The sequence below is a fragment of the Canis lupus genome, chromosome 15, assembly GCF_003254725.2.
Source record: "Canis lupus dingo isolate Sandy chromosome 15, ASM325472v2, whole genome shotgun sequence".
Classification (NCBI taxonomy): Eukaryota; Metazoa; Chordata; class Mammalia; order Carnivora; family Canidae; genus Canis; species Canis lupus.
Window position 1 is genome coordinate 3,259,270 of NC_064257.1, and position 22,943 is coordinate 3,282,212.

Genomic DNA, 22,943 nt, shown 5'->3' on the forward strand with positions numbered 1-22,943 from the left:
ATGTTCTTTCACCTGCTACAAGGAAAGATGGGTTTCCAGCTCACGTTGCCCCAAATTAATAACCCTGGAGCAGAAAGAGCCAAATCTCCCCGCAACCCTATATAGCAGTGCAGGAGAGTGGCTCAGCTGGGGTCCCAGGCTCATTCCTGGTTCAACTGCTGTTCAGGTCTAGTTCACGGGCCCACTCCTGCGACCAGAGAGGTAGGGATATAGGGCCTGTTACTACAATTGACCCTTGAACAATGCGGGGTTTAGAGGCACTGAGCACCCCTCTACTACCACGCATTCAAAAATACACGTATAACTTTTGACTCCCCCAAAACTTAATTACTAATTGCCTACTGTTGACTGGAAGCCTTACTGGTAAGATAGTCTGGTTAACACATATTTTGTATATGTATTATACACTATTCTTACACTGAAGTAAGCTAGAGAAAAGAAAATGTTTTAAGAAAATCATAAAGAAAAAAGTCATAAAGAAGAGAAAATACATTTACAGTACTGTACATATATCTATTGAAAAAATCTGCATTTAAGTGGGCTCATGAGCTTCAAACCCATGCTTCACAAGAGTCAACTGTAGAAGAAGAGGGTGGGACAGGTTGCCAGTCAGACAAAACCAACAGCCACCAGCTTTTGGGGGAGCAGTTGTTAAAGTGACATGGAGAATCTCATGGGGCTTTAGACACCGACAGCCTCACCTGGGGCTTGGGAAGCTGTCTGAACCGGAGGCGGCCCCCTGTCAAGGCAGCACGGTCTCTCTTGCAGGGCGTCTCTGCTGCCCTCTGCACATCTTTTCCCATCTTTTTCTGCTGATCAGCTCATTCTGCTCACAGAGTGTCTCCCCAATCTTAGCCATATGGTGCCCATCGCTGCAGCCTGCGAAGGCTCATCCAGGTCTGTGTGACCAACTCACATCGCCAAGGGGCAGGCACACTAGAGAGAGTTGGGGGCCATCCATGGAAACAATCTATCGAATCTGGAGAAGGACAAGTCTAAACACACTTACCCCAATCCTAAAAGTTTTTATTGTTTCCCCCTTCCTCCCACACGAGGTTTGGTTGGTTTCCCCCACCCCAGGACATGGTGGAGGCTGGGCCTATGCCTCCATTCTGTACCCCCTTCCAGCCACATGCCCTCCAGTATGTTCTGCTGCTCCCGTACACCTGTGCCGACCTCGAGGCTCCCGCAGAGATGCCCCTTCTGCTTCCTGATCTATGCCTCGGTGGCATTAGTGGCTGCACCCCGGGCTCCGCACCAGGAGGGCACAGGGATGGTGGTCCAACAGGCTTTGCTTCCCAAGCCCCTTTCCTACCCTCCCTCTCTAAGCCGCTTCAGCTTCAGAACCGCCCGAGCTCTGCAGGTGGAACCTGTGAGCGCGAGCCCCCTACTGGCCGTCAAGGGGCCAGCAAGAACGTGGGTTCAGAGTCCCCGGGTGTCTCCCCGGTAAGGGTCCCCCGCCAGGCCGAGGGGCCCCGGTGTCGCCACTGACTTCAAACGTCCTTCCGCCTTGGTGGGGAGTAGCTGCCAGCTGGGCCCGCTGTGGTGCGGCGGGCTGGGCGCCGGGTCCTGCTCGAGGACGGAGCTGTCCACCCGCCACCCTCTCCCTCCGCAGGATGGACTAGGGTCGGCCATCGGATTCCCAGGGACTTAGCTTTGGGCGGGTGGGGGGAGGCTAAGGTTTCCATTTTCCCCTTGGAGGATCACCATCCTGGGAAGAAAAGTTGTCAGGCCTCTCCTCTGTCGGTGCCCCTGATCCCCGAAATCCCGAATCCGCCGCAGCCCACAAGCCTGCTCCGGGGCCCCTCCTCCTGGGAGCCCGACACGCCAAAGCCTCCCTAGTGCCCGCCCCCCGCCCCGCATTCACTTGGGGACTCAGCTGCCCCGCAGGGCACATCCAGCGGCAGCAGCACGCCCGCAGCGGGGAGGGCGAGTTTGGCGAGCCCCGGCCCCCGCCCCCCCGCGGCCCGCGCGCGCACCCTCCCCGCCGCGGCCCGCCCCCTTCCCACGCCCGGGACGCGCCTCCTGCAGCAGCGCAGCCCCGCCAGCGCCGCGTCCCCGCCGCCGCTCCCGCCCGCCCGGTGGCCTCCGGAGCATGGAACCCGGGGAGCCCCGGGCGCCCCGCGAGCCCGGCCCGGGGGCAGAGACCGCGGCGGCCCCGGGCTGGGAGGAGAGCAAGACTTTCTACGACAACCTCGCGCCCAAGAAGAAACCCAAATCGGTAACAGCAGGGCCTGGGGACGGAGGAGGGCAGGGGAGGGGGCTCCGCGGGAGGGGCGGCAGTCCCCGGAGGGGCCCGAGGCAGCGCCCGGGGGGGACGCGGCTCCTCCGCCCCAGAATGTGCCGGGCCTTTGGCGCCGGCTCGCGTTTATTTTGGGAGCTGCGCGCCGGTGTCTTCTTGTCCCCGGGGCTCGGGTTCCCCGCCAGGGCCCCCTCCCCCACGCCGTCCTCGGCCCGGCTCCTGCGCGAGCGGGCGGCCGGGGCGCGCCCACTGCACTTGGCGGCGGAGCGGGTGCGCGGCCCGGGCTCGGGTAACCGACTCTGGAAACCCGGCCCCTCGCGGGGCGCTCAGGTGCCCCCACTGGGCTTCGGGCTCCGGACCCGGCGCCTGCGTTCGGGCTTCTGGCTCAAGGCCCTGCGCTCCGGCTCCGGCTGCTGCGCCGCCTGCGTCCTCAGGGAAGGAGCGGCGCTGGGCTCTGCGCCACAGCCCGGGCCTCCGCGCCCATCGCAGGGCGCATCAGCGCCCCCGGGCCCCCCGGCCGTCTCAGCCCTGGGAGACCCACACAGAGGCGAGAGCTCCTCTTGCCATCGGTCAGATCCCTGATGTCCCGGCTGTCCCTGGGCCTTGCGCATTCCGAGCTCTCCGAGCTTGGGAAGGGGACTGAGCAGGAGGTTGGCCCAGAGGCATCCTCTAGACGGTTCCCGCCTGACCTTAAAGCATCCTGCTGCTTCCCTCCAAGGGCCCTTCCCCAGGAAGGGGGCAACAGTCACTCCACAGTCATTCCCTGCAGCATCTCTAGGCTCTGCTCAGCAGTGGGAACTGGGAGATGAATTTGGTTGAGTCCCTGCCTCAGGAGCTCACGGGGGCTGGGGGAGACCGGGACATGGTGAGCGCTCAAAGCAAACACCCTACATGCAGCGGAGGGAGCAAACAAGAGTGAGTGACTGCCACTGAGGAAGGCTCTGCAGACCTAGCCTTTGAGCTCCTAGCCTTTGAGCTCACCGTGAAGCCTGGGTATGCAGCATTTCCCAGGCAGACAGGGAAACAAGCCCCTAAAGCCTTGGGGCTGACTTTGAACCTGAGTAGGAGAATGCAGGATCTTTGGAAGACACATGGGAGGGATGCCAGAGATCCCACACAAGGCCTTGAATGCCATACTAAGGAGCCTAGGTGTTCAATGAGGTTAGGGGTTTTAAAACGAGTTTCCACTAGGGCCCCATGTTTCTGGAGGTCTGAACACTTATGGATCCAATTTATTTTCCTTTTTCTTTAAACTACCCCCTAAACAATTAAAAACGTGTAATAAAACTCAATTCACTCTAATGCATTAGATGGACATCTTAGCACCTTCGATTGATTACACCAGTATACTAATTTATACTGCAGGTTGATTAGGTGTTTTTGTTGTTTTTAGTAAACTTCAGATTAAAGCTTTTCCTATAAACTGTTTACTAGAAGTTTATCTTGAGATTGCTGGCAATTATTGTTGCTGAGTACCTTGAGGCCCGTAGTTTAAAACAAAGCAAAAATTTTTTTACCACTTGCAACCACTTATTGGTGTGACTCAGGACTTTCTCAATACTGTGTGCACACACCAACCAACACCGGAACAGATTGACTAGACAATGAAGTTTAAGTCTGCACGGGCAGCCTAACCCCCAAGTTTCAAATTTATTACTTATACAACCGTGCTGTTTCCATTGGTTGACAAAATAAACATAAGTAAATAACAAATAAGTAAATAAAATTTTTTGTATGAATGTATGAATGAACTAGTAACATACATTTATGCTAAGAAACTATAGCAATATCTAATTTACATATTGGGGTTCTCCCAGGAGTCCATTGAAAGAAAAAGTCAACCTGCTTTTTAAAAAGGAAGAAAACCATTAGTCCCATTTCATTCGAGCAAGATCGCTCTGGGGCCCCGTAAGGGAGGGATGGGAGAGTGAGTCTGGCAGCAGGCAGACCAATGAGGAGGCTGGTCTCTGCCTGAGGAGGAAGTTTGACTAGTGTCCTGGCCGTGGCCCAGGAGATGGACCCTGGGGCTGGGGTGGTGAGTGGAGCTCACCAATGCATCTCCATCCCAAGTAGGGTGGAACCAGGGAGCTCAGGCCTAGTTGTCAGCCATGACCCCTGAGGCCTCATGGTCCTCCCAGCCCCCACCCCTTCCTGCGGTAACCCCTCCTCCCATAGGCTATTTTGGGGCCTTAGACCTCTTGGGCCCCATTAGAGCTTATTCTCATTCCCAGGAGCCTGAGTGGAATATTTCAGCCCTGAAGGCCTGTAGGAGCCTCTCACCTCAAGGGGTCAGACATCTCCTCCGTTCAGACCTATCTTGTCCCTCTCTCCTCCAGCAGCTCTTCTCCCATAAGACTTTTTAGAAATAACAGCTTTTGGCTGCCTTCCTCTCTTGGACCTGACAGGAGGAGAATCATGTTGGCCTACATGAGAGCTGGCTCTCCTCCATTACCGCCCCCCCCCACCGGACCCCCAGCCCTGGGGAAAGGCGGAGAATTGCCAGGACCCTAGCTCCCTGGAGCCCACTGTTCCCAGGCTGAGTCCCTGCTCTAGGAGAAGGGTCCCCCGACCCAATTCCCACTCTGGAATCCAGATTCTTTCTGTGTTCTGGAGAAGGTGTTTCTCGGTGAATGCCTGACAACCCAATGAGGGGGTGGTCTCCCTCTGCGTGTAGGTCTAGGGGCATCTCCAAGGGGTCCAGGGGCATCTCCAAGGGCTTGGCTTTCCCCCATCTCTGGCCAGCCCTTTACCTGTCCCTTCAGCTCTTCCCTGGAGCCTGGAAAGGCCGCTCTTTCTGTATCTGTCACAGCAGTTCATGCCTTCTGGACCCTACTTGTCCAGGGTCACAGCAGGCAGAGCTGAAAGAAGGGTCCTGCCCTGGGGGCCTCCACTCTGAGGAGAGAGCCCTGCCCTTAGAGACCTCAGACTGAAGGCATGGTGTTCCCTCACCATTTCTCCCAACTCTGGAGGGGGAGGGGTGCATGGGGCCAGGGTCCCAAGAAGTGTCTGAAATGGAAGAAGGGGTTGGAGTCATCTGGGAGCTATCAAGGAGGGGCCTAAGCGGGGTGGGGTGCTGCTGTGTGGACAGAGGCCAGAGATTTGGGATCTTAACCTAACTGGATCGGCCTTGACTTTGCTGTGTGATGTAGAGCCAATACTCTGTCCCTCTCTGAGCTTACGTCCCCATTTGTAAAAGAGGGAAATGGAGACTCCTGGGGCCAAGGCAACTGGGATATTTTTCTTGGGATGGCCAGCAGTGGGATGGGATGGGGTCTAGGTAGGTCAGCCAGAGGGGAACCAGAACACAGCAGCCTGGCAGGGACTGTGGTTCAGCAAGTGAGGAGTGAGACCTTGGCTGGCTGCCTGGGCTGGAGCAGCTGGCTTGGGCACCTGCCTGAAGGGGCTGGGAGGGCAGCTGGCTTTCTGTCCTTGAGGGGTGATGGGCCTGTCCCTGGGGCAGTAAGCCCAGCGGGTGGAAGGCCAGCAGGCTTCCTGTGTTTATGAGAAGGGTCTCCCCACTCCCCCGACCCCACCCTTACCATCCCTGGCCAGCCCTCTGTCGCCCCTTTTCTTTTATTTTCCCTTCTTTCCTTGAAAGCTCACAGTTGCTGAGGGGTTGGGAGGTACCCAGCCTGTGATCCCACAAACTGGGGTGGTTGGCAACTGGGAGAGTACTTGGGTTGAGCCCAGAGCAGAGGCACCTGTCCTTCCACTGCCCTTCTCTGACTCTGCTGGCCAAATACACCCTCTTGATCGGAGTAAAAGTCATATGTAAACTGAGGCTTACCACATCTGCTTGGGGAACTCTCTGGTCTTCCATTTACTACTTTGAGGTCTAAAGCTTCATTAGCCACTAGCCACTCATAGCTACTTAAATCTAAATGGATTAAAATGAAATACAATTAAAATTCCAGTTCCTCAGACTCACTAGTCACATTTCAAGTGACTGAACGTGTCTATTATCACAGAAAGTTCTGGATAATGCTCTTCTAAAAGAGGGCACAAATCTCGGTCTTAGAGATAGATCACAAGCTCCATGGGGACGAGGATCATGCCTATATTGTTTCCTGCCATGTCCCTGGCACAGTGCCTGTCACATGGTAATCACTCAGTGTTGTCAACTGATTGGGTCCCGGCTTGATTCCAGAGAGAAGCAGTGGGGTGGAGTATGTGGCCAGCAGCGCTGTCAGGAGCAGGCCAGCATCGGAGGTCCAACTTGAGCCTCTGTTTCCTCACCTGCAATGTGGGAATCGCCGTTCCAGGGATGCACAAGTCACAGAGGTGTATTGGGACCCTGGGTGCCTGTGTACCCACAGGCAAGCCCCACGTTCTGATCCTCCCCAGGGATTATAAAGGGTCCAGCTGCTGTGGTGGCATATGGCCTCTCCCTATTCCACTGCAGGTGCTGAAGGAGTTCTGAGGCCCTCCTGGGCCCTGGGGAAGGCCTCCTAGCACCTGCCCACTCATCTGGGCTCGCATATACCCACTCCCTCTGCCCTGTGCTCTGCTCACCTTTGTGAATGCACCAGGGCATGCTCACCTCCTTAGGCCTTCCTGCACCTGACTCCTCCTTCCCAGCTCCATGAAAATGCCCCCCACAACCTACTGTGAACCCCTGTCATCAAGACTCTTCTTTCACCTGTGTCCTAAGTACTGATTCCGGCCCCTTTTGTGTGTGTTTTCACTGCCCCTTCTTCCCCATCAGCTTGTGACTCTGAGGGCAGGTGCCAAGTCACTTAACCAGGACCACTCCCAGGCAGAGTCCAGGGACCTGGCACAGAGAACCAGTAAATGTTCGTAAACTTTGCATCAACCAAAGAAGTGTTCCAGGAGCACCTACTATATGTCAAGCAAGCTAAACAGATTAGGGGACCGCCCTGAGGCTTCCAGTTCATGTTTGCTTTGTCATGGCAAGTACTGTTTTTCTTTGAACTAGATTACTTAGAGTTCGGAGGCATTACAAATTTACTGAGCACCTACTGTGTGCTCGGCACAGCTTTAAGAACTGTCGATACAATAAATGAACAAGACAGTCCCGGTTCATGCTTCCTCCGAGCTTAAGCATGGTTCCTGCTTCCTACCCAGAACTCTGTCTGGAAATAGTTAAATAAGCAATCAGGCCTGTGCTAAACTTTTTTTTTTAAGATTTTATTTATTTATTTATTCATTTATGAGAGATACAGAGAGGGAGAGAGAGACAGAGACACAGGCAGAGGGAGAAGCAGACTCCATGCAGGGAGCCTGATGTGGGATTTGATCCTGGGACTCAAGGATCACGCCCTGGGCCAAAGGCAGGCACCAAACCTCTGAGCCACCCAGGGATCCCAAGGCCTGTGCTAAACTTAACTAAAACGGGAAATGTATGGGAGAGGTAGCAAGCCCATGACTAGGAGCGAGGGAGGACTTCCTGTAGGTGACGTGTAGTTTGAGATCTGTAGGTGGGGGTAGCTGGATGAGGAGCTAGATGAAGAGCTAAGGGAAGAGGGCACATGGAGTGCAAAGGCTCAGGGACAGACAGGAAGGTATGGTCCCACATGAGAAGGGTCAGATTGAGCAAAGTGGGGTAACAGGAAGGTGACTGCGCAGAGAGGTAGGGCATCAGTCTCGAAGGGCTTCTTACCCCATATGCAGGCCCGTGGAACAGAGTTTGTGAGGATTGAGTACCAATGAAAGGGGGTCATCAGATTTGAACTTGAGAAACATCCCCTGACAACAATATGGATGACCTGGGGCGGGAGATGGTGACAGACTGGACCTTGACAGAGAAACCACAAAGAGGTGGATGGATTCTATAGTGTTGACAGGTTTTTGTGACGGATGGATGGAAGGGTGGATGGATGGATGGATGGATGGATGGATGGATGGATTGGTGTAGGGAGGGAAGTTGAGGAGGGGGAAGGAGTTGAGGTGGACTTCTGGGCTCTAACCTCAGGGTTGAGTCCATGGAGATGAGGAAGGGGGTGGAGGACCAGGTTTGGAGGTGCAGGGGGTGGTGGGACCTCAGCCTCGAGCATGTTGAGTCTGAGTGTCTGTTAGTCAACTGGGGCAGTTAGATATAGGAGTCTGGATCTTAGAAGAAAGATCTGGGCTGGAAATAAAACTTCCTTACATAAATGCCATGTTTCTGGGCACCATGTCTTCCTAAGGGGCATGTAGCTCTCATTTTATAATGGAAACCATCTGGAGACCATCTGGAGCATCAGTCATACTCTGGCTACACACCCTGTGTTCATTTTTCCACTGTCCAGATGGCCAACTAGATTGCAAACTCCCTGAAGGCACGTCTTCCCACCAGATCGTGCTCCTTGGCAAGGAGCCACCATCTCCCTGAGCTCCTGGTGGGGTCCTGCCTGGAGGGGCTTCTGATCCAGGGCCACCTCTGCCCAAGGCTGAGCCATCTGAGGGCAGGGGCTGGGCCTGGGTCCTCTCCCTGTCCCCAGCACCCAGACAGGCTGGCACCAGAGACCTGCATCGGGGAGGGTGAGTAACAGCCCTCCTCTGGCACCTCCACAGCCCAAGCCCCAGAATGCTGTCACCATTGCTGTGTCCTCCCGAGCCTTGTTCCGCATGGATGAGGAGCAGCGCATCTACACGGAGCAGGGCGTGGAAGAGTATGTGCGCTACCAGCTGGAACACGAGAACGAGCCCTTCAGCCCCGGGCCAGCCTTCCCCTTTGTGAAGGTGGGTGCCCTAGGGTGCCTTCGTCGGGGGAGCAAGAGCATTCCTGGGGGTCTGAGTAAGGAAAGGGGCAGATGCACGGGCTTGGCGTGGGGACAGAGCCACTGTGGGAAGAAGCCTCCCTGTCCTCTGCGCCAGTGCAGCCCCGCTCCAGGCAACTAGCTCGGTGAGTGGAGCTGGTGGATGGGGCCCCCACTCACCCTTCAGTGAGGCGCCCCTGTGCAGCAGTCAACCAGCACGACGGCTGACGTTAGGTCCACGCATCTTGCCCCTGGCCAACCCCTGACCATCCCTCTCTGCCCCCGTTAGACTCCAGCTCACTCCTCCTCCACGCTGGTTACCAACTCCAGACATCAGGTCCTGGGGGCCTGAGTAGAGGTGGGGGTCCTCTCTCCCATCCAGGCTCTGGAGGCTGTGAACAGAAGGCTGCGGGAGCTGTACCCCGAGAGTGAGGACATCTTCGACATCGTCCTCGTCACCAACAACCACGCTCAAGTGGGTGTCCGTCTCATCAACAGTATCAACCACTACGGTGAGCATCAGGGGCCTGGCCCTGGGACGCCCCTATGAGACACCTGGGGATGGGGCCACACGTCTGCAGGGGGGTAGGCAATGCCAACTAGAGCCTGCAGCCCAGAGGTACGCTGGTAAACTGGGTTTTTTTAAGAAAACCAAACCAAAACAAAACCAGAAAAAACAACCCTGATCGGAGTATGGCCATCTTAGGGTGTAAATACCTGGCCGTGGCTGATTTCAAGTTATCAACAGTTGAGCAATCTTGCTTGGAAAAAAATCCCTGAATGTTTAGCATCTGACTCTTACAAGCCGGTACAAGTTGGCTCCAGTATGCTGCCCAGGCCCCACTGCCTATGTATTGGGCAGGGCACTTGTTGCCTTTGTACCTCAGTTTCCCCATCTGCAGTGAGGCTCACAGGCCTCACAAGGCTGCTAGGAGAAGCGGGTGGAGTTGTCAGAATGAAGGGACTTTGTATCTTCGTCCAAACTCTTGACTGAAAGCAATAGACCCTCCAGAGCTAGCTTATGCTGACAAGAATATGGTAATTTCGGGATCCTTGGGTGGCGCAGCGGTTTGGCGCCTGCCTTTGGCCCAGGGCGCGGTCCTGGAGACCTGGGATCGAATCCCACGTCGGGCTCCCGGTGCATGGAGCCTGCTTCTCCCTCTGCCTGTGTCTCTGCCTCTCTCTCTCTCACTGTGTGCCTATCATAAATAAATAAAAGTTTAAAAAAAAAAAAGAATATGGTAATTTCTTATTTTTTAAAATATTTTATTTATTTTTTCATGAGAATACACAGAGATATGAGAGAGAGAGAGAGGTACAGGGAGAAGCAGGCTCCACGCAGGAAGCCCCACATGGGACTCCATCCCGGGTCCCCAGGATCATGCCCTGGGCTGAAGGCAGCGCTAAACCACTGAGCCACCTGGGCTGCCCAATTTCTTATTTTAGGTTAAAAAAGTGTCTCCTAGAACCACAGGGCAGGAAGTACAATTGGGCCCACCACAGCCTGAATCCAAGTACTGGGGACCTCTCCTGGGCTTTTTCTCTTGGGCCACGTGAGCCCTTATTTCGGCTCCTCTCAGCACGTCTGTTTCCATCCGCCCCATCCACATGTCTCTCCCCAGACTAGGTTTCTCTGCTTTTCCTGAACGTGGCCAAAATTTGTAAGTTACAAACCCTTGTTTTAAGCAACCAACGGAGTTCAGTGGCATTTTTTCATCCTAATTTCAGATTGCTGGGAGCAGAGATGATATTCGAAATATTTAACTCCTTTAGGATGTAGGTAGGGAGAAATCAAGAGACACCACCCACAGGACTGGAGCAGGGCCCTCCAGGGCCCCTGGTGCACCAGGGATTACCCCTTGCATGTGGATTGTCCCACTGGTGGGGCAGGGGGAGCGATGGAGTAACTGGGGGGTCAGAGCAGCAGCCACTGAGCAACCAGCAAAGCTTTTCCAACCTGTGCACGCAGGGCTTCCAGGTGACCATCAGCCGAGGCCTGGAGACGATCTGATTGGCCCAGCTTGGGTCACGTGTCTGCCTCTCTCTAATCAGCTATGTATGGTCGGAGGGTCAGATCTTGGCTGGAGACCCCCCTTTTATAGTACCGTGATTACCTGACAAGAGCTATTCCAGGCAGTCAGTCCTGCTTGATCATCCATATTTCGTGGGTGAAGGATGGAGGGGCTCAGAGAGGGGAAGGGGGGCCTAAAATCACTCGGAGAATCCCTCTGCTGCCCCGTCACCACTCAGAACCCAGAGGGCTCCCGCTGGACATGGAGGGACCACTCTGAGGCCCTGAGGGTTGCCTCGGTGTCACCTGGGTGCTCTCTACCTCCTCCCCAGACCTGTTCATCGAGCGGTTCTGCATGACAGGTGGGAATAGCCCCATCTGCTACCTCAAGGCCTATCACACCAACCTCTACTTGTCAGCTGATGCAGAAAAAGTGCGGGAAGCTATCGATGAAGGTGAGTCATCCTGGGGAAAGAGAATCTGGGGAGTCCGACGAAGGGGTTCCCGAGGCGGGGGGCCTGGTCCTAAATCTCTGAGCAGGTGCTCAGGGCAACTGTGGTCATCGGAGAGGGAGTGCCTTCCTTAATTCCTACGGCCTGTCCTGTGAGCTCTGAGAATAAGGCCCACCTACTCCACCCACTGGCCTTCTAGTCCACTCTCCCACCTCCGACCCTACCGTGTGAAGGATGCTTTTTACTCATTGGCATTGCACAGCCTTCTCTTTCTGTAGAAACCCTCCTCACAGCCCAGAAAGCTACTCCCTTCTAAGAATCCTCCAGGTTCTGAGGCCTGTGTGACCATAAGCAGCCTCTGCCTGTCTGGGCTGGTGGGGAGGAAGGTGGGTGTCTAGCTCATCCTGAGCATTGGGGTCTGGGAAATGGCTAGCATTCCAGCAGCTGGTGGCCCAGTGCTGAGGTCGGGTTAGGAGACCCAGCCGCAGGTACTGACCAAGAGAATTTCCCTCCAAGTGTCTCTTTCAAGGGGCGGCTTGGGGAGGTATCCACAGTGTTGGTGCTCCTGACGGGGTATGTATCTGTCTTGCTCATGGAAGAAAAGAGGCCCACAGGGGAGGAAGGGCTGCCCCACTGCATGTGTGCCTTTGTATGTCTGAAATCTGAGCTCAGGCCAGCGAGCAGGGAGGGTCAGGAGGGAGGTCTTGCCCAGAGCTGGGTGGTCCTGGTTCACCTCAGCCCCAGTGTTACAGGCGCTGAGAAGGTGCCTGGCCTGCTGCCCAGGGCCCGGCCCTACTTAGAGCAGCTTCAGGCTGCTGAGACTGCCTGGCACTGCTCTCTCTCCTCCCAGAGTTCCGCTCTAGTCCAGCCCTTGTGAGCCTAGAGTCCCAAGAGCAGGGCAGAAGCAGGTTTGGAGCGATGACCACTAGAGAAGAGAGCCCCAGGCCTCCAGCCTCCTCGGGCTGGCTCTGCTGTCCAGTGCAGCTCCAGTCTGGGGCATCCTGACTCCTGGAGAAGCCCAGGATTGCAGAGTCTGGGTACATAGTCAGATGGCACTGGTACTGCCCTTGATGGTCATCCTCAAGGTTGCCCCAAGGAACCCTGAGTGGGGCATGCGTGGTGTCATTGTGGCAGTAAAGCAGGGGTGCCTTCAGCCTGGGATCTCAGCTCCAGACACACTTAATCTTACCTTGGTTCAGAGAAGGTGATGGACTTGCCGGAATCAACAGTAGAGAGTAACTGAGGCCAAGCCAGGATTGGGGCTACTTCCCAGCTGCCCCCCATAGGTCCACATCACGTGCCTATGAGGATCTCCTAGAAGGATAGCAGTGGCCTGGGGGACCCTTCCTCCCAGTCAGGACTGACATTCAGCTGGTCCACACCAGGATGACCTTGCTAGATATCAAAGAATTGAAATTCCTCCATACTGTTTGATAAACAGCTGCTTTCCTGAGTCCTCTGAGGGACCCCTGTTTCCTGGGGGCTCTCCTAGAGCTTCCTGCAAAGCCACAACAAAAGGGGGACCCTGACATGGGCCAGGACCCTCAGAGCCCTACTCAGAGCAAAGCCACCGTCCATCTGACTGACCAGTTTTTCAATATTCTGAATATGAGCCCTCATGAGCCTCTCGCTGAGTCCTGGGTGAGGCCCGTAGGGCTAGGACAGCTTGAGGTAGCCTCCTATTGGCCCCAGGCAGCTGAGACAGGTGTCGGGGGGGGGGACCCCTATTGCCAGGATGAAGGCAGACAACACTTGCCTCTCTCTGCCCAGGGATCGCCGCTGCCACCATCTTCAGCCCCAGCAGGGACGTGGCTGTGTCCCAGAGCCAGCTGCGCGTGGCCTTCGACGGGGATGCTGTGCTCTTCTCCGATGAGTCGGAGCGCATCGTCAAAGCCCACGGGCTGGACAGATTCTTTGAGCATGAGAAGGCCCACGAGAATAAACCTTTGGCTCAGGTACTCCACACACTCCCCAGGACCCCTGAGAGAGGCGAGGCGGGTCCCCAGAACTTGCCCTAGGCTGGAACTTCAAGCCGAGAACCAAACCCCAAGCTCAGCCCAGAATCCAGCCCCTCACCAGGGGTCAGCTCTCACCTGACCCCCCGCCTCCCTCAAAGAGCTTCTTTTCCTTCACTGAACTGCATCCCCTTACTATCTCCCACCTTTGAAGTGCCCCCCCCTCTCTAGGCTCCCCGGGCCTCCCTGAAGCTTCCCTCCCCTCTCCGAAGGCCTCACCCTGTCTCCAAAGCTGCCACCTTCTCTCTGGACTGCTCATCCCCTCTCTGAGACTCCCCCAGCCCTTTGAGTCATCTCCCAGGTCCTCAAGAACCCCCTCGTTTCCCTCCCCGGAGGAAAGGAAAAGCCTGGCAGCTCCTTAGGGAGCAGGGAGCCCCAGCTGGGGGTGGGGTCTGGAGCAACCCACCTGCTTTGGGCCACCCCTTCATCCATCCCTTGGCTGGGAGGCTCGGGGACCCTCACACTGCTTGGGGTCTCCCTGAGAGTAGAATATGCCCTGGGCCTGGAGAAAAAAACCAGTTGGGATTGGAGGTGTTGGGATTTGCAGGCCTCCTGGGAGCTCCTATTTGTGCTTCTCACAAAAATCTGGGTGCTCAATTCTCTTTCTCCAAGAGCTCAGCGGGCTCCAGCTGTGGCTCCTGGATATATTCATCTGATATCAGAGGGTTCCTGTGGAGTCCCTCTGAAATCCCTAGGAGTGCAGGGCAGGACAGTTTGATCACTAAGTGGTCAGTAGAGGCCCAGGAGACCACTCCGTGCTCCGGGTCACCCCCCACTAATGAGGGGTCTCTAAGATTAGAAGCCCTGATTTCCAGCTACTGATGCAGTTTGCTTCTTTATTCATGCATCCCCATTAAGCTTTGTCGTTCCAGGCATGGTAGAGAGTAGATCTTTCCCCTGACCCTAGAGAACTGGAACATGACACCCCGAGCCACCCATGTCCAGTGGGCAGGGTCGATATCTGGCAGGTGCATGTTGGTCTGTCTGTCCCAATTGTTTGCAGCTGGCGTCCATTGTGATTGGAGGGTTGCCCATTCCACAGGTACCAAATATTTTTAATATCCTCCCTGCTGAAGAACACAGAAGGCCACAATCACACAGCCTCACAACAGACACCTGTGTACCTGGTGGGCACATGGATGGACATACGTGGTAACCGCTGCCCTGCTACGGTTACTCTGACCCAGGCATCCCCACTCACCGCAGTAGGGACACCCAGACCGACATAGGTACCTACAGTCCCATTGATACACACAGTGGCCCTAGCAGGTGTAACAGACCTGGGAGATTTAGGGCTCTCGAGAGCTTTCCCACCCCAAACAGCAAGACACTAGGGCTTTTGGAAGGAGCCCATCTGGAGAGGGGGGTAAATGTTTGGGAGACAGAGGAACTCATGGTGTTCTCTTGCCTTCTCACAGGGCCCCTTGAAGGGCTTTCTGGAGGCACTGGGTAGGCTGCAGAAGAAGTTTTACTCCAAGGGCCTGCGGCTGGAGTGTCCAATCCGCACCTACTTGGTGACAGCGCGCAGCGCAGCCAGTTCTGGGGCCCGAGCTCTCAAGACGCTGCGCAGCTGGGGGCTGGAGACGGATGAGGCTTTATTCCTGGCAGGAGCACCCAAGGGCCCCCTCCTGGAGAAGATCCGCCCACACATCTTCTTTGATGACCAGATGTTCCATGTGGCCGGGGCTCAGGAGATGGGCACTGTGGCCGCCCATGTGCCTTATGGTGTGGCACAGACACCCAAGCAGACGGTGGCTATGAAGCAGGCCGCATCTGCACCGTAGCTGAGCCACCAGCTTCACTGGCCCACGTTGCTCCAGCTCCCTGTCGTACTTCACCATGTCATCCCCTGGACCCTTCTAGCTCCTCACCACTCTGTCCCTCTCCACGTCTGCCCTCATCCCCATGAGTGAGGTACTTGCAGGGACTTAGGCAGACTGAGCCCGCATCCTCACCAGCCCTCCTTGTGGGCAACACTGTGCCATGATCCCACCTAGGAGAGTAAGACTGCAGAGTAGCCGGGTTGCAGGGAGCAGTTGACGAAGGAGGGTGGCAGTGTCGGAGGAGCCGTGGTGTCTCACAAGGGGCTGGGGATGAAAACTAGCTCCGTGTGGTGCAAAGAACATGGCTTCGAGAGAGAAGCCTGGCTCCAAGCCCTGTCCTGACATTAGCCCATGACTTTGGGTAAGTCCCTCCCTTTCAGGGGCCTCAATTCCCGGATCTTGGGGGTGGTTTTCAAACTCGCCACCGAAGCAGCTTGGTTTTAATAGGATTGCCCTGTGCCGCGCTGCTGCTGGACCATATGGTACCTCAGTGCAGTTAGAGAGGTATGCTGTCCCGAGAATGAATTTCAAAAAGTCAGCCCGGTCCTGGGCCTGCTCAGCAGCACAGAGCCTGGATGTCAGCCCATTGCTCGGGATCCCCCAGCTCCTCAGCTCAGAGGCCTGTGTCAAATTGGCAAATCGTCCACAGCAACCCTACCTCTAATTCTGCATGTTTGGAAAGCACTGGACAAGATGACCTATCTGCTTCCTGTGGTCCCCTACCCGGAGTCACCCATCGGGTCAGCAGCAGCCAGGGGCCGGGCTCCTGGAAGGAGAGAGAAGTGAATTTAACCTGCTGCAAACTCTGCTTCCGCCAGCAGGGGACACTGCAGGCTCTTCCCCAGGAGGCGCTTTCACCACAGGGGCCTCCATGCTTCTTTGCTTTTGCTTTTAGCCCAATTTCAGTAGTTCCTGCCTGCCAACCCCCTCACTCCAGGCTTCAGCCGAGCAGCTTTGCCAGTGGGGAAGAGGGGAGTGTTGGGCTTCACTATGGTGGGCCCAAATGCAGGGGAAGAAGCTCAGTGGGTGCAGTGGGAGGTTGTCCGGCCTGTCCTGCCTGCACCCGAGGGAAGGCCTGCCCAGGGTGACGGGGGAAGGTCTGGTCGGAGGCAGTGAACAGTTGGACGGGAAGGAGTGCAAAGGTGCACTGGCAAGATTCTCCAGCTCTGGGACTGTGAGTGGAAGTACTGAGCTCCCTGTCACCGGGTTGCTGTGCAGGGGGCTCCAGGATGAGGTCACCTCCCCCTGCAGCGCACCAGCGAAGCCTCCCCCTTGCAGGAGCTTCTGCAGCCCCGTTGTCACTGCTTCTAGGGGAGAACTCTCTTTGATGAATCAGCTTCCTCTTTTGCTAACAAGCCAGGCTCTCTCTATAAAGGAGGGTGGGAACACTGATGGCTGGTCCCTCAGGAAGACCCAGAAAGGGGAGCCGCCGTCTGTGTGGGCCACAGATTGCCCAGGCCCCGGGGAGTCCCGCTGTGAGCAAGCACCTTGTAAGGAAAGCCCAAGGTACTGTCATAGGGAGCAGGAGCCTGGAGGTGTGTGCAGGAGAGCTGGACTGCTGGTGAGGGCGGAAGAAGGGGGTGAAGGGCCACCTGGGGTCTGACTTTTGTCATTTTGAGGACTCAGCACAGGGTCTGACTAAGTACATGGTCTGGACAGTGTGGGGCAAGATAGTAGTTGCAGAAAGATAATCCAGGGTGGAGGAAAAAGTGAGGAGACAGAGGTGGCTCTCAAAATGAGCAATAGTTTAGGCTGGAAGAGGAGAGCTGGGCCGGGTTTTCACTCTCTGTGTGGGACACTGGGCCTGGGAGGAAGGTCAAGCCCGTACTGAGTGTCTGGGGCAGACCCCACCACTGACTGCCTTATCATGGGGGGGGAGGGGGGCACGTGATGAAGATGTCTTCGTACGGGTCTTTCCACCCACAGCCGGGATCCTTCTGGCCAACAGAGGAGGCCTCAGGGCAGGGGGCCTGGTTTTGAGTTCCTTCCTCTGTTCGGTACCCGGCCAGAGATACTGGGAGACCCAAGAACAGCCTCTACCAAAGAAAGTGAGAGAGTCATCTTTGATCTTGGCTAAACCCCAGAAGGCCCTCTGTCCTTCCCCAGTCTCAGAATCACCCCATTGGACGAGCCTCTAGGGCTCACAGAGCCAGCCACAGCCACCAGCAGCCTGCACGCTGGCACAGCCGAGGTTCATGGTATGAGGCTGCATGGCCAGAATGGACATGTGCGTTGGGCACCAGATGGTGCCTAATTAAGATAAACCCCAGGGATTCTGAAACCAGGAGGTCCTGCCTCCAGGACCTAGTGATAAAACAGCCCTGATTCTTCTGGGTCTCTCAGGAGGCAGAAAAATATGATGCTGGAAGCAGAGAGATAAGGTGCAGTAAAAGCCGTGCCTTTCACTGGAGCCGCGAGTAATAGACGTAGACAGCCCTGGGCGTGAGGGGCACTAGGGTCTGGCTCTATTATCGAGACTGTAAATGAGCATCTCAGGCCTGGAAAAAAGCTTTCAGTGGCTGAAGTAAATGGCCAGGATCCCGGGGGCAGGCGAGGCAGCGCCAGACGCACGTTCTGATTCTATCCAGGGGCAAGGAGGAGCCCCGGGTGAGGAGCACTGCTTCTGGATCACTGGGCAGATTGGAAGGCCAGGTGAGCATCACGGACCGCACTGGACTGCAGGGCTGGGCCAGAGGAGCTGCAGCTCCCGAAATGCTGGGCCCCTGGAGCCCAAAGCACAACTCCCTGACAAGTCCTGCAGGGCACTTCCCAGGAAATGCTTGCCGACCAAGTCCCCGACCCAATGGAAACTGCCAGTTGGCGGAAAAACAAGCCCTGCCACTCTGCCCTGAGCCTGCTAAGACCATTGCAGAACCACTCTCTCCTCGTCCCCATCAGAATGGTGGGGATGGAGCAAGAGATGCCAGGAGAAATCAAAACCAGTGAGAAGCTCAAATCCCAGATGGATCCAGCATCATAATGATATTCAACTGGTGTAACTGGTGTGCGCCAGTGCACCCAGCTGGTGATTAAAACATTGAAATACCTCTGTAACAGCTGGTAAACAGCACTGCCCTGAGCCCCTGAGTGCCCCTTCGTGGCCTCAACCTCCCTGGCCCCTCCACTGTGACAATTCCGTCTTCCCACAATTCAGCCAAAGGGGCATCCTGGAGGCTGCACCAGCACGTTGGCCATCGCCCACTCTGGTTGCTCGTTTAGAGAGAGCAACTTGCCCAAAGTCATGCAGCTAGCGAGTGGCAGCGCTGGCACTGAAGTTCCCGTTGGGACCCAGGCTCTTAGCCATTCTCCGGACAGCCTGGACAGCAGAGAGGAGATGGCAAGAGAACCTTTGTGACGAATGAGCTTGCTCAACGGTGGACATGTTGACGTCCTTCACGTCAAAATGCTATAAAACACGTGAGCGGGTGCGGTTTTGTTGTAGTGTCTTACATAGCTAAGAAGAAGTGAGAGCCAAACATTGCAGAGCTCCTGAGGCACCACCCAAGTTCTCCGGAACCCCATTTGAAGACCCTTGTATGGGGCTGATGCAGGGTTTTGCAGTTTATGGGCCAAATCTAGTCCACCACCCGTTTTTGTAGAGACACTTTTGTCGGAACACAGCTATGCCCGTTGGTTTGCATATGTCTGTGGCTGCTTTTGCACCCAGCAGCAGGTTGAGTTGTTTCAACGGAGACCAAGGAGCTGAAAATATTAATCTGACCCTGGGCAGAGGCAAATATCCCCGGGTCTACCCACCGGGGGGGAAAGACCAGCTCATATCCACCTAAGCACTGGAGGCAGAGTCTGGTTTCACTGCCAAGGGAGCGGCCTGCTCTGGCTTCTGCGGCCATCTGTGGGCATCTTTAGGGCTGCAGAAAATTGCAGGCGCTAGCTACGTGCCTTGATGTCACACACGACAGATCCTTGGCATCTGAGGAGTTTAGATTTCAAGTTTTAGCTATTTCCACATGCCCCGCGGCCTGTTGTAATTTGAAATGCTGTTGACTCTTAAAGTTGAGTTGAGTGTGCCCTCCTAAGCGGATGGGTGAGGGGCAGGGAGCAGGACCCCTGGCTAGGCCTGAGCCCAGCTGGCTGTTCGGCACCTGCTCAGCGTGGCTTTGTTGTTCTTGACTCCTCATTGCCCTCATGGGGCCTCTTGGGAAGTGACAAGTGCTGGTAGATGGATGGGCTTTGGCTAAATCTTAGTTTTGGGTAAAATGGAGTGCCCAGTATTGACTTCAGCATTCTGATCTAACAACAAGTCATCCATATGCTCTCTGTGGAAGGAAGAACCAGTTCTTCATGAAGACAGCTCCAGCGAGGGCTTCAGCTGGCCCAGAAATTACCGAGCGAGCAAGAGAGAAAACTCCAGTGAAAGTCAGAACGGCCATTTTCTGGTCCTAGACGGGTGTGAGCAGCACATGTACCCTCATGGTGAAATTGTGGATTAGGAGAAATCTAGGACCCTGCAGATCTAGTTTACCAAGGTTCCAGGATCCACTGCGAGAAAGGCAAAGTGAAGACATGGTCCTACCTATAGACAGCACTTCCACCAGGATACTCTTGTCCCATGAGCCCAGACTGGGCCTCAGAATTCTTCTCAACCCAGCCTTCCGGGCAGCCCCTACCAGCGAGTTGGAGTTGGAAGATGAAACCCTGTTTTGACATCCCTATTGGTGTTGGGTACTGCTTTCCAGAGGGCAGGCCAGGCCCTGATTGTTCATTCTCTAAATTCAAGATGGGGGGGGCGCATCTCACTCTACTCCGACAGGACACAGAGAGGAGGGAGGATGGCAGCTTCCCCGAACTAGAGGCGCCTGGGAACTGGTGTTCTCTGGGTTTCACCGTTGCAAGGCCTTTAAAGCCTGAAAATCGCTCGCATCGGTAGGTGGCGCTGGAGGCCAGGACGCTGCCGCTGGCCCAAGTCCGGGGACTTGGTTCCTTTTCTGTCCCATGGAGCTCTGTGCTGTGCTGGGCCCCCGCAGGTAGCTCAGCCTAAAAGCGCCAGAGGGGCCCCGAAAACCTCCGGTGAGAAAAGCTGACTGCTCTCACCCGCAACCACTGTGATTGTGTGTGTGGACACCTTCATATGAGTGTGCACAATGGGATATAGCTGCATGTATGCATGTTTACATGGGGGGGGGGGTAATGGGTCAGATATCTCTGCTGACAACGTGTGTGTGTGTGTGTGTGTGTGTGTGTGTGTGTGTGTCTGTGTGTGTGTACAGATGGTTATATCTGTTAACCTGGGGATCCTGGGCCCCCCTACTTATTCTGGCCAGCCCTGTTTCCTGGGACTGCTTCTGGCCATTCCCGTCATCTCAAGGGCATTTGCACATGTGCAGCATGGGGGCCGCTGAAGCCAAGCTCCTTATCTTTCTTTTCAGTGTCTGACTTTGGCCAACAAGGTCTTGGCTCCTAACCCTCTGCCTCCCAGCCCTACCTCCCGCAGCTTGGAAAGGAAGTGGCACATCTGTGCTAGGATACCCCATTTGGTTGCACCTGCCTCATCATCTCCACTTGTTTCTTTGCTCTCGCTGTTAGTCCCAGGGCCAACATGTGCAGTTGGGCAGATTTTATGCTGCACAGATCCAGATGGAGTCGTTCACACTGTGACTTGAGTGGAGCTTTCTAAACACCCGCAAAACCTGCCAACCTCACCCGGCTGCCCTGGCCATGTCGCGGTCATGGCGAGAAAAGCTGCCTTCTTTCCGGCCCTCCTTGGCCCAGCCCAGCCTCAGCTGGGATTCCTTCCTCTGCTTGGGTGTTCTAGTCTGGCCCAGAAGTGACTCACCCTTGACCTCGATCTCCTCGATGCCTGTGGAATTGAGTCTGTGCAAGTGGAGGATGGCTGGCAACTTTTCAGTGACTGGCCTTTGCAGAGTTAGAGGTCTCTGTAAGACACGTGGGAGTTCTACAGGCGAGGGTTATGCCTCCCACACCCCTGGCCTTGGGTGAATATGCCTTCCTGGGTCCACTGCTAAGATGGGTCTGCCATGGATATGAGGGTAAAGGGCTCAAGACTAAGGCCTGAAGGCTTGGAGCTGCCACCAAGCAGAAAGTCACGAGGTCACTGCAGACTGGATGCCTGGCCCTGGTCACAGACCCTGATGCCTCCCTGAACCAGGCAGGAGCCGTAAGTGAGCAGAGAGATGAGGCCGGGTCTTCAGGGTAATGGAGCACAACACATGCTGTTGTCTGACTCGGTGGCTGCCATGTGGGAATGTGTGGTGGCCTTGCCAGATATTCCACCCCATTTTTCAAGGGAAGCTAAAAATCTGGACTTTCAAATTTGGCAACTATTTTGAATTCGGAGAGCATCGTGCAGGCCAAACAAAACACATCTTGCAGGCCAAAGCCAGTGCTGGAGTCTCCCGTCTGCACCCTCTGGCCCGGGCCCAGTGAATTGAGTCATTCAGAACCCACCAGCTGAGTGTGCAAGGATGTGATCCTTAGGCTCACGGGGCCTGGGGTCTGTGAGAGGCTTCAGAGATAACCTGGTTTGTCCTTGGGTATTTTAAACTGTGTCCATACAAAGTTCTTGATTAGCACACGTATCTTTAGCTTCTGGTTTCTACTTAAAAGCATCTCAGTCCCGTCTCGTACAGAACAAGATTTAAAGTGAAGCCTTACCCGTCGTGTGCTTGTATTTACCTGTCAGAAGCCCTATTTATATCTTTATAGGTCTATTTATATCTTTTGCAAACATAGGCTGCCCTGGTCTTCCTTACAACCTAACCTCCTCGAGTTGCTTTTTATGGTAAATCTCCTAAGTGCCTCCTTAAATGGTTGGAGCATGTGCTTCTTCATCTACGTGAGTTGCCTCGTCTGAGGAGGGGTAAGAGAGCCCCTACCTTCTCAGCTCTGCCCCCCCCTTGGTCTGCGATCTGCCCTCCCCACGGCCCAGCTGCGTCTGGCTCATGGCATTTACCCCATCATGTGACGAAGGGTGCTGTGTGCTCGTCCGCCTGGGTGCCTCTCATCCCTCATGCTTGTTCTGTAACTGAATTTCACCATTTCTGGGCTTCTGCCTCTTGAAAGCCATTCAGAGAAATAGAAGATGTTTAAAAATAAACTTGTATTGCCTGGTTTTCCCTCCTCACAATCGTATTCCCTAACTGACTTACAGACGCCTCGGGAAATGGCGATGCATGCAGTGAACGGGCCTGAGATCACTCCCACCCTTGGGTGCCAGGGTGTCTCTGTAGACATTCCTCCGCAGGAGGACCACCCTGGGGGCAGATTCCTCAGCCTGCATCCATCAGGAAGCAAGCTTCTCCCAGCAGGGCTCTCAGGGACTCAATGTTCCCATCTGGAACTAGCAAAGGAGGATGGGATGGAGTGGGAGGAAGAAGAGGAGATAAGGGAGGGTGTGAGGTGGAGGAGGAAGGGGGTGACTCAGACTCCAGCCTCAGCCCTCCCGTTATGCCTCCTCTTGCACCTCGGCCCCCTCCACAGCCTGCCCGACGTGGGGCCCATATCTCAGCACCATGTGTCCATCCCCTCGTGTCTCCCGCCACTCACCTTCCCCTCTGTCTGCTGAGGCCCTGTTAAGACTCATCTTAAAACAATTTCCTCAACTAGGCTCCCTCAGAACCTGGTACAGCGTGAGGGACGGGTCACTTTCTCCCATGCATGATCTTTAGGTCCATGGCTCTTTCTCCCATAGCCCAAAGGAGAATCTCCTGGTTTATTTTGGTGT

General features: G+C 55.4%; 1 protein-coding gene across 1 annotated transcript; it reads left to right on the top strand.

Annotated features, from left to right (window-relative positions):
- The first annotated feature begins 2,049 nt into the window (after nt 1-2,049).
- On the top strand, nt 2,050-22,346 carry NT5C1A (5'-nucleotidase, cytosolic IA). Its single transcript, XM_025419826.3, has 6 exons — nt 2,050-2,221; nt 8,756-8,923; nt 9,323-9,452; nt 11,284-11,406; nt 13,174-13,358; nt 14,837-22,346. Exons 1-6 carry the CDS (start codon nt 2,096-2,098, stop codon nt 15,200-15,202), a joined length of 1,098 nt encoding a protein of 365 aa, XP_025275611.1. The 5' UTR covers nt 2,050-2,095; the 3' UTR covers nt 15,203-22,346.
- Nucleotides 22,347-22,943: the final 597 nt, after the last annotated feature.

What these genes read in the sequence shown, in the direction of transcription:
- NT5C1A (XM_025419826.3), top strand. Translation starts at nt 2,096, where the DNA reads ATGGAACCCGGGGAGCCCCGGGCGCCCCGCGAGCCCGGCCCGGGGGCA. An exon ending in CAGCCTTCCCCTTTGTGAAG is followed by an intron (nt 8,924 to 9,322) that starts GTGGGTGCCCTA and finishes TCTCCCATCCAG; the next exon opens with GCTCTGGAGGCTGTGAACAG. An exon ending in GCGGGAAGCTATCGATGAAG is followed by an intron (nt 11,407 to 13,173) that starts GTGAGTCATCCT and finishes CTCTCTGCCCAG; the next exon opens with GGATCGCCGCTGCCACCATC.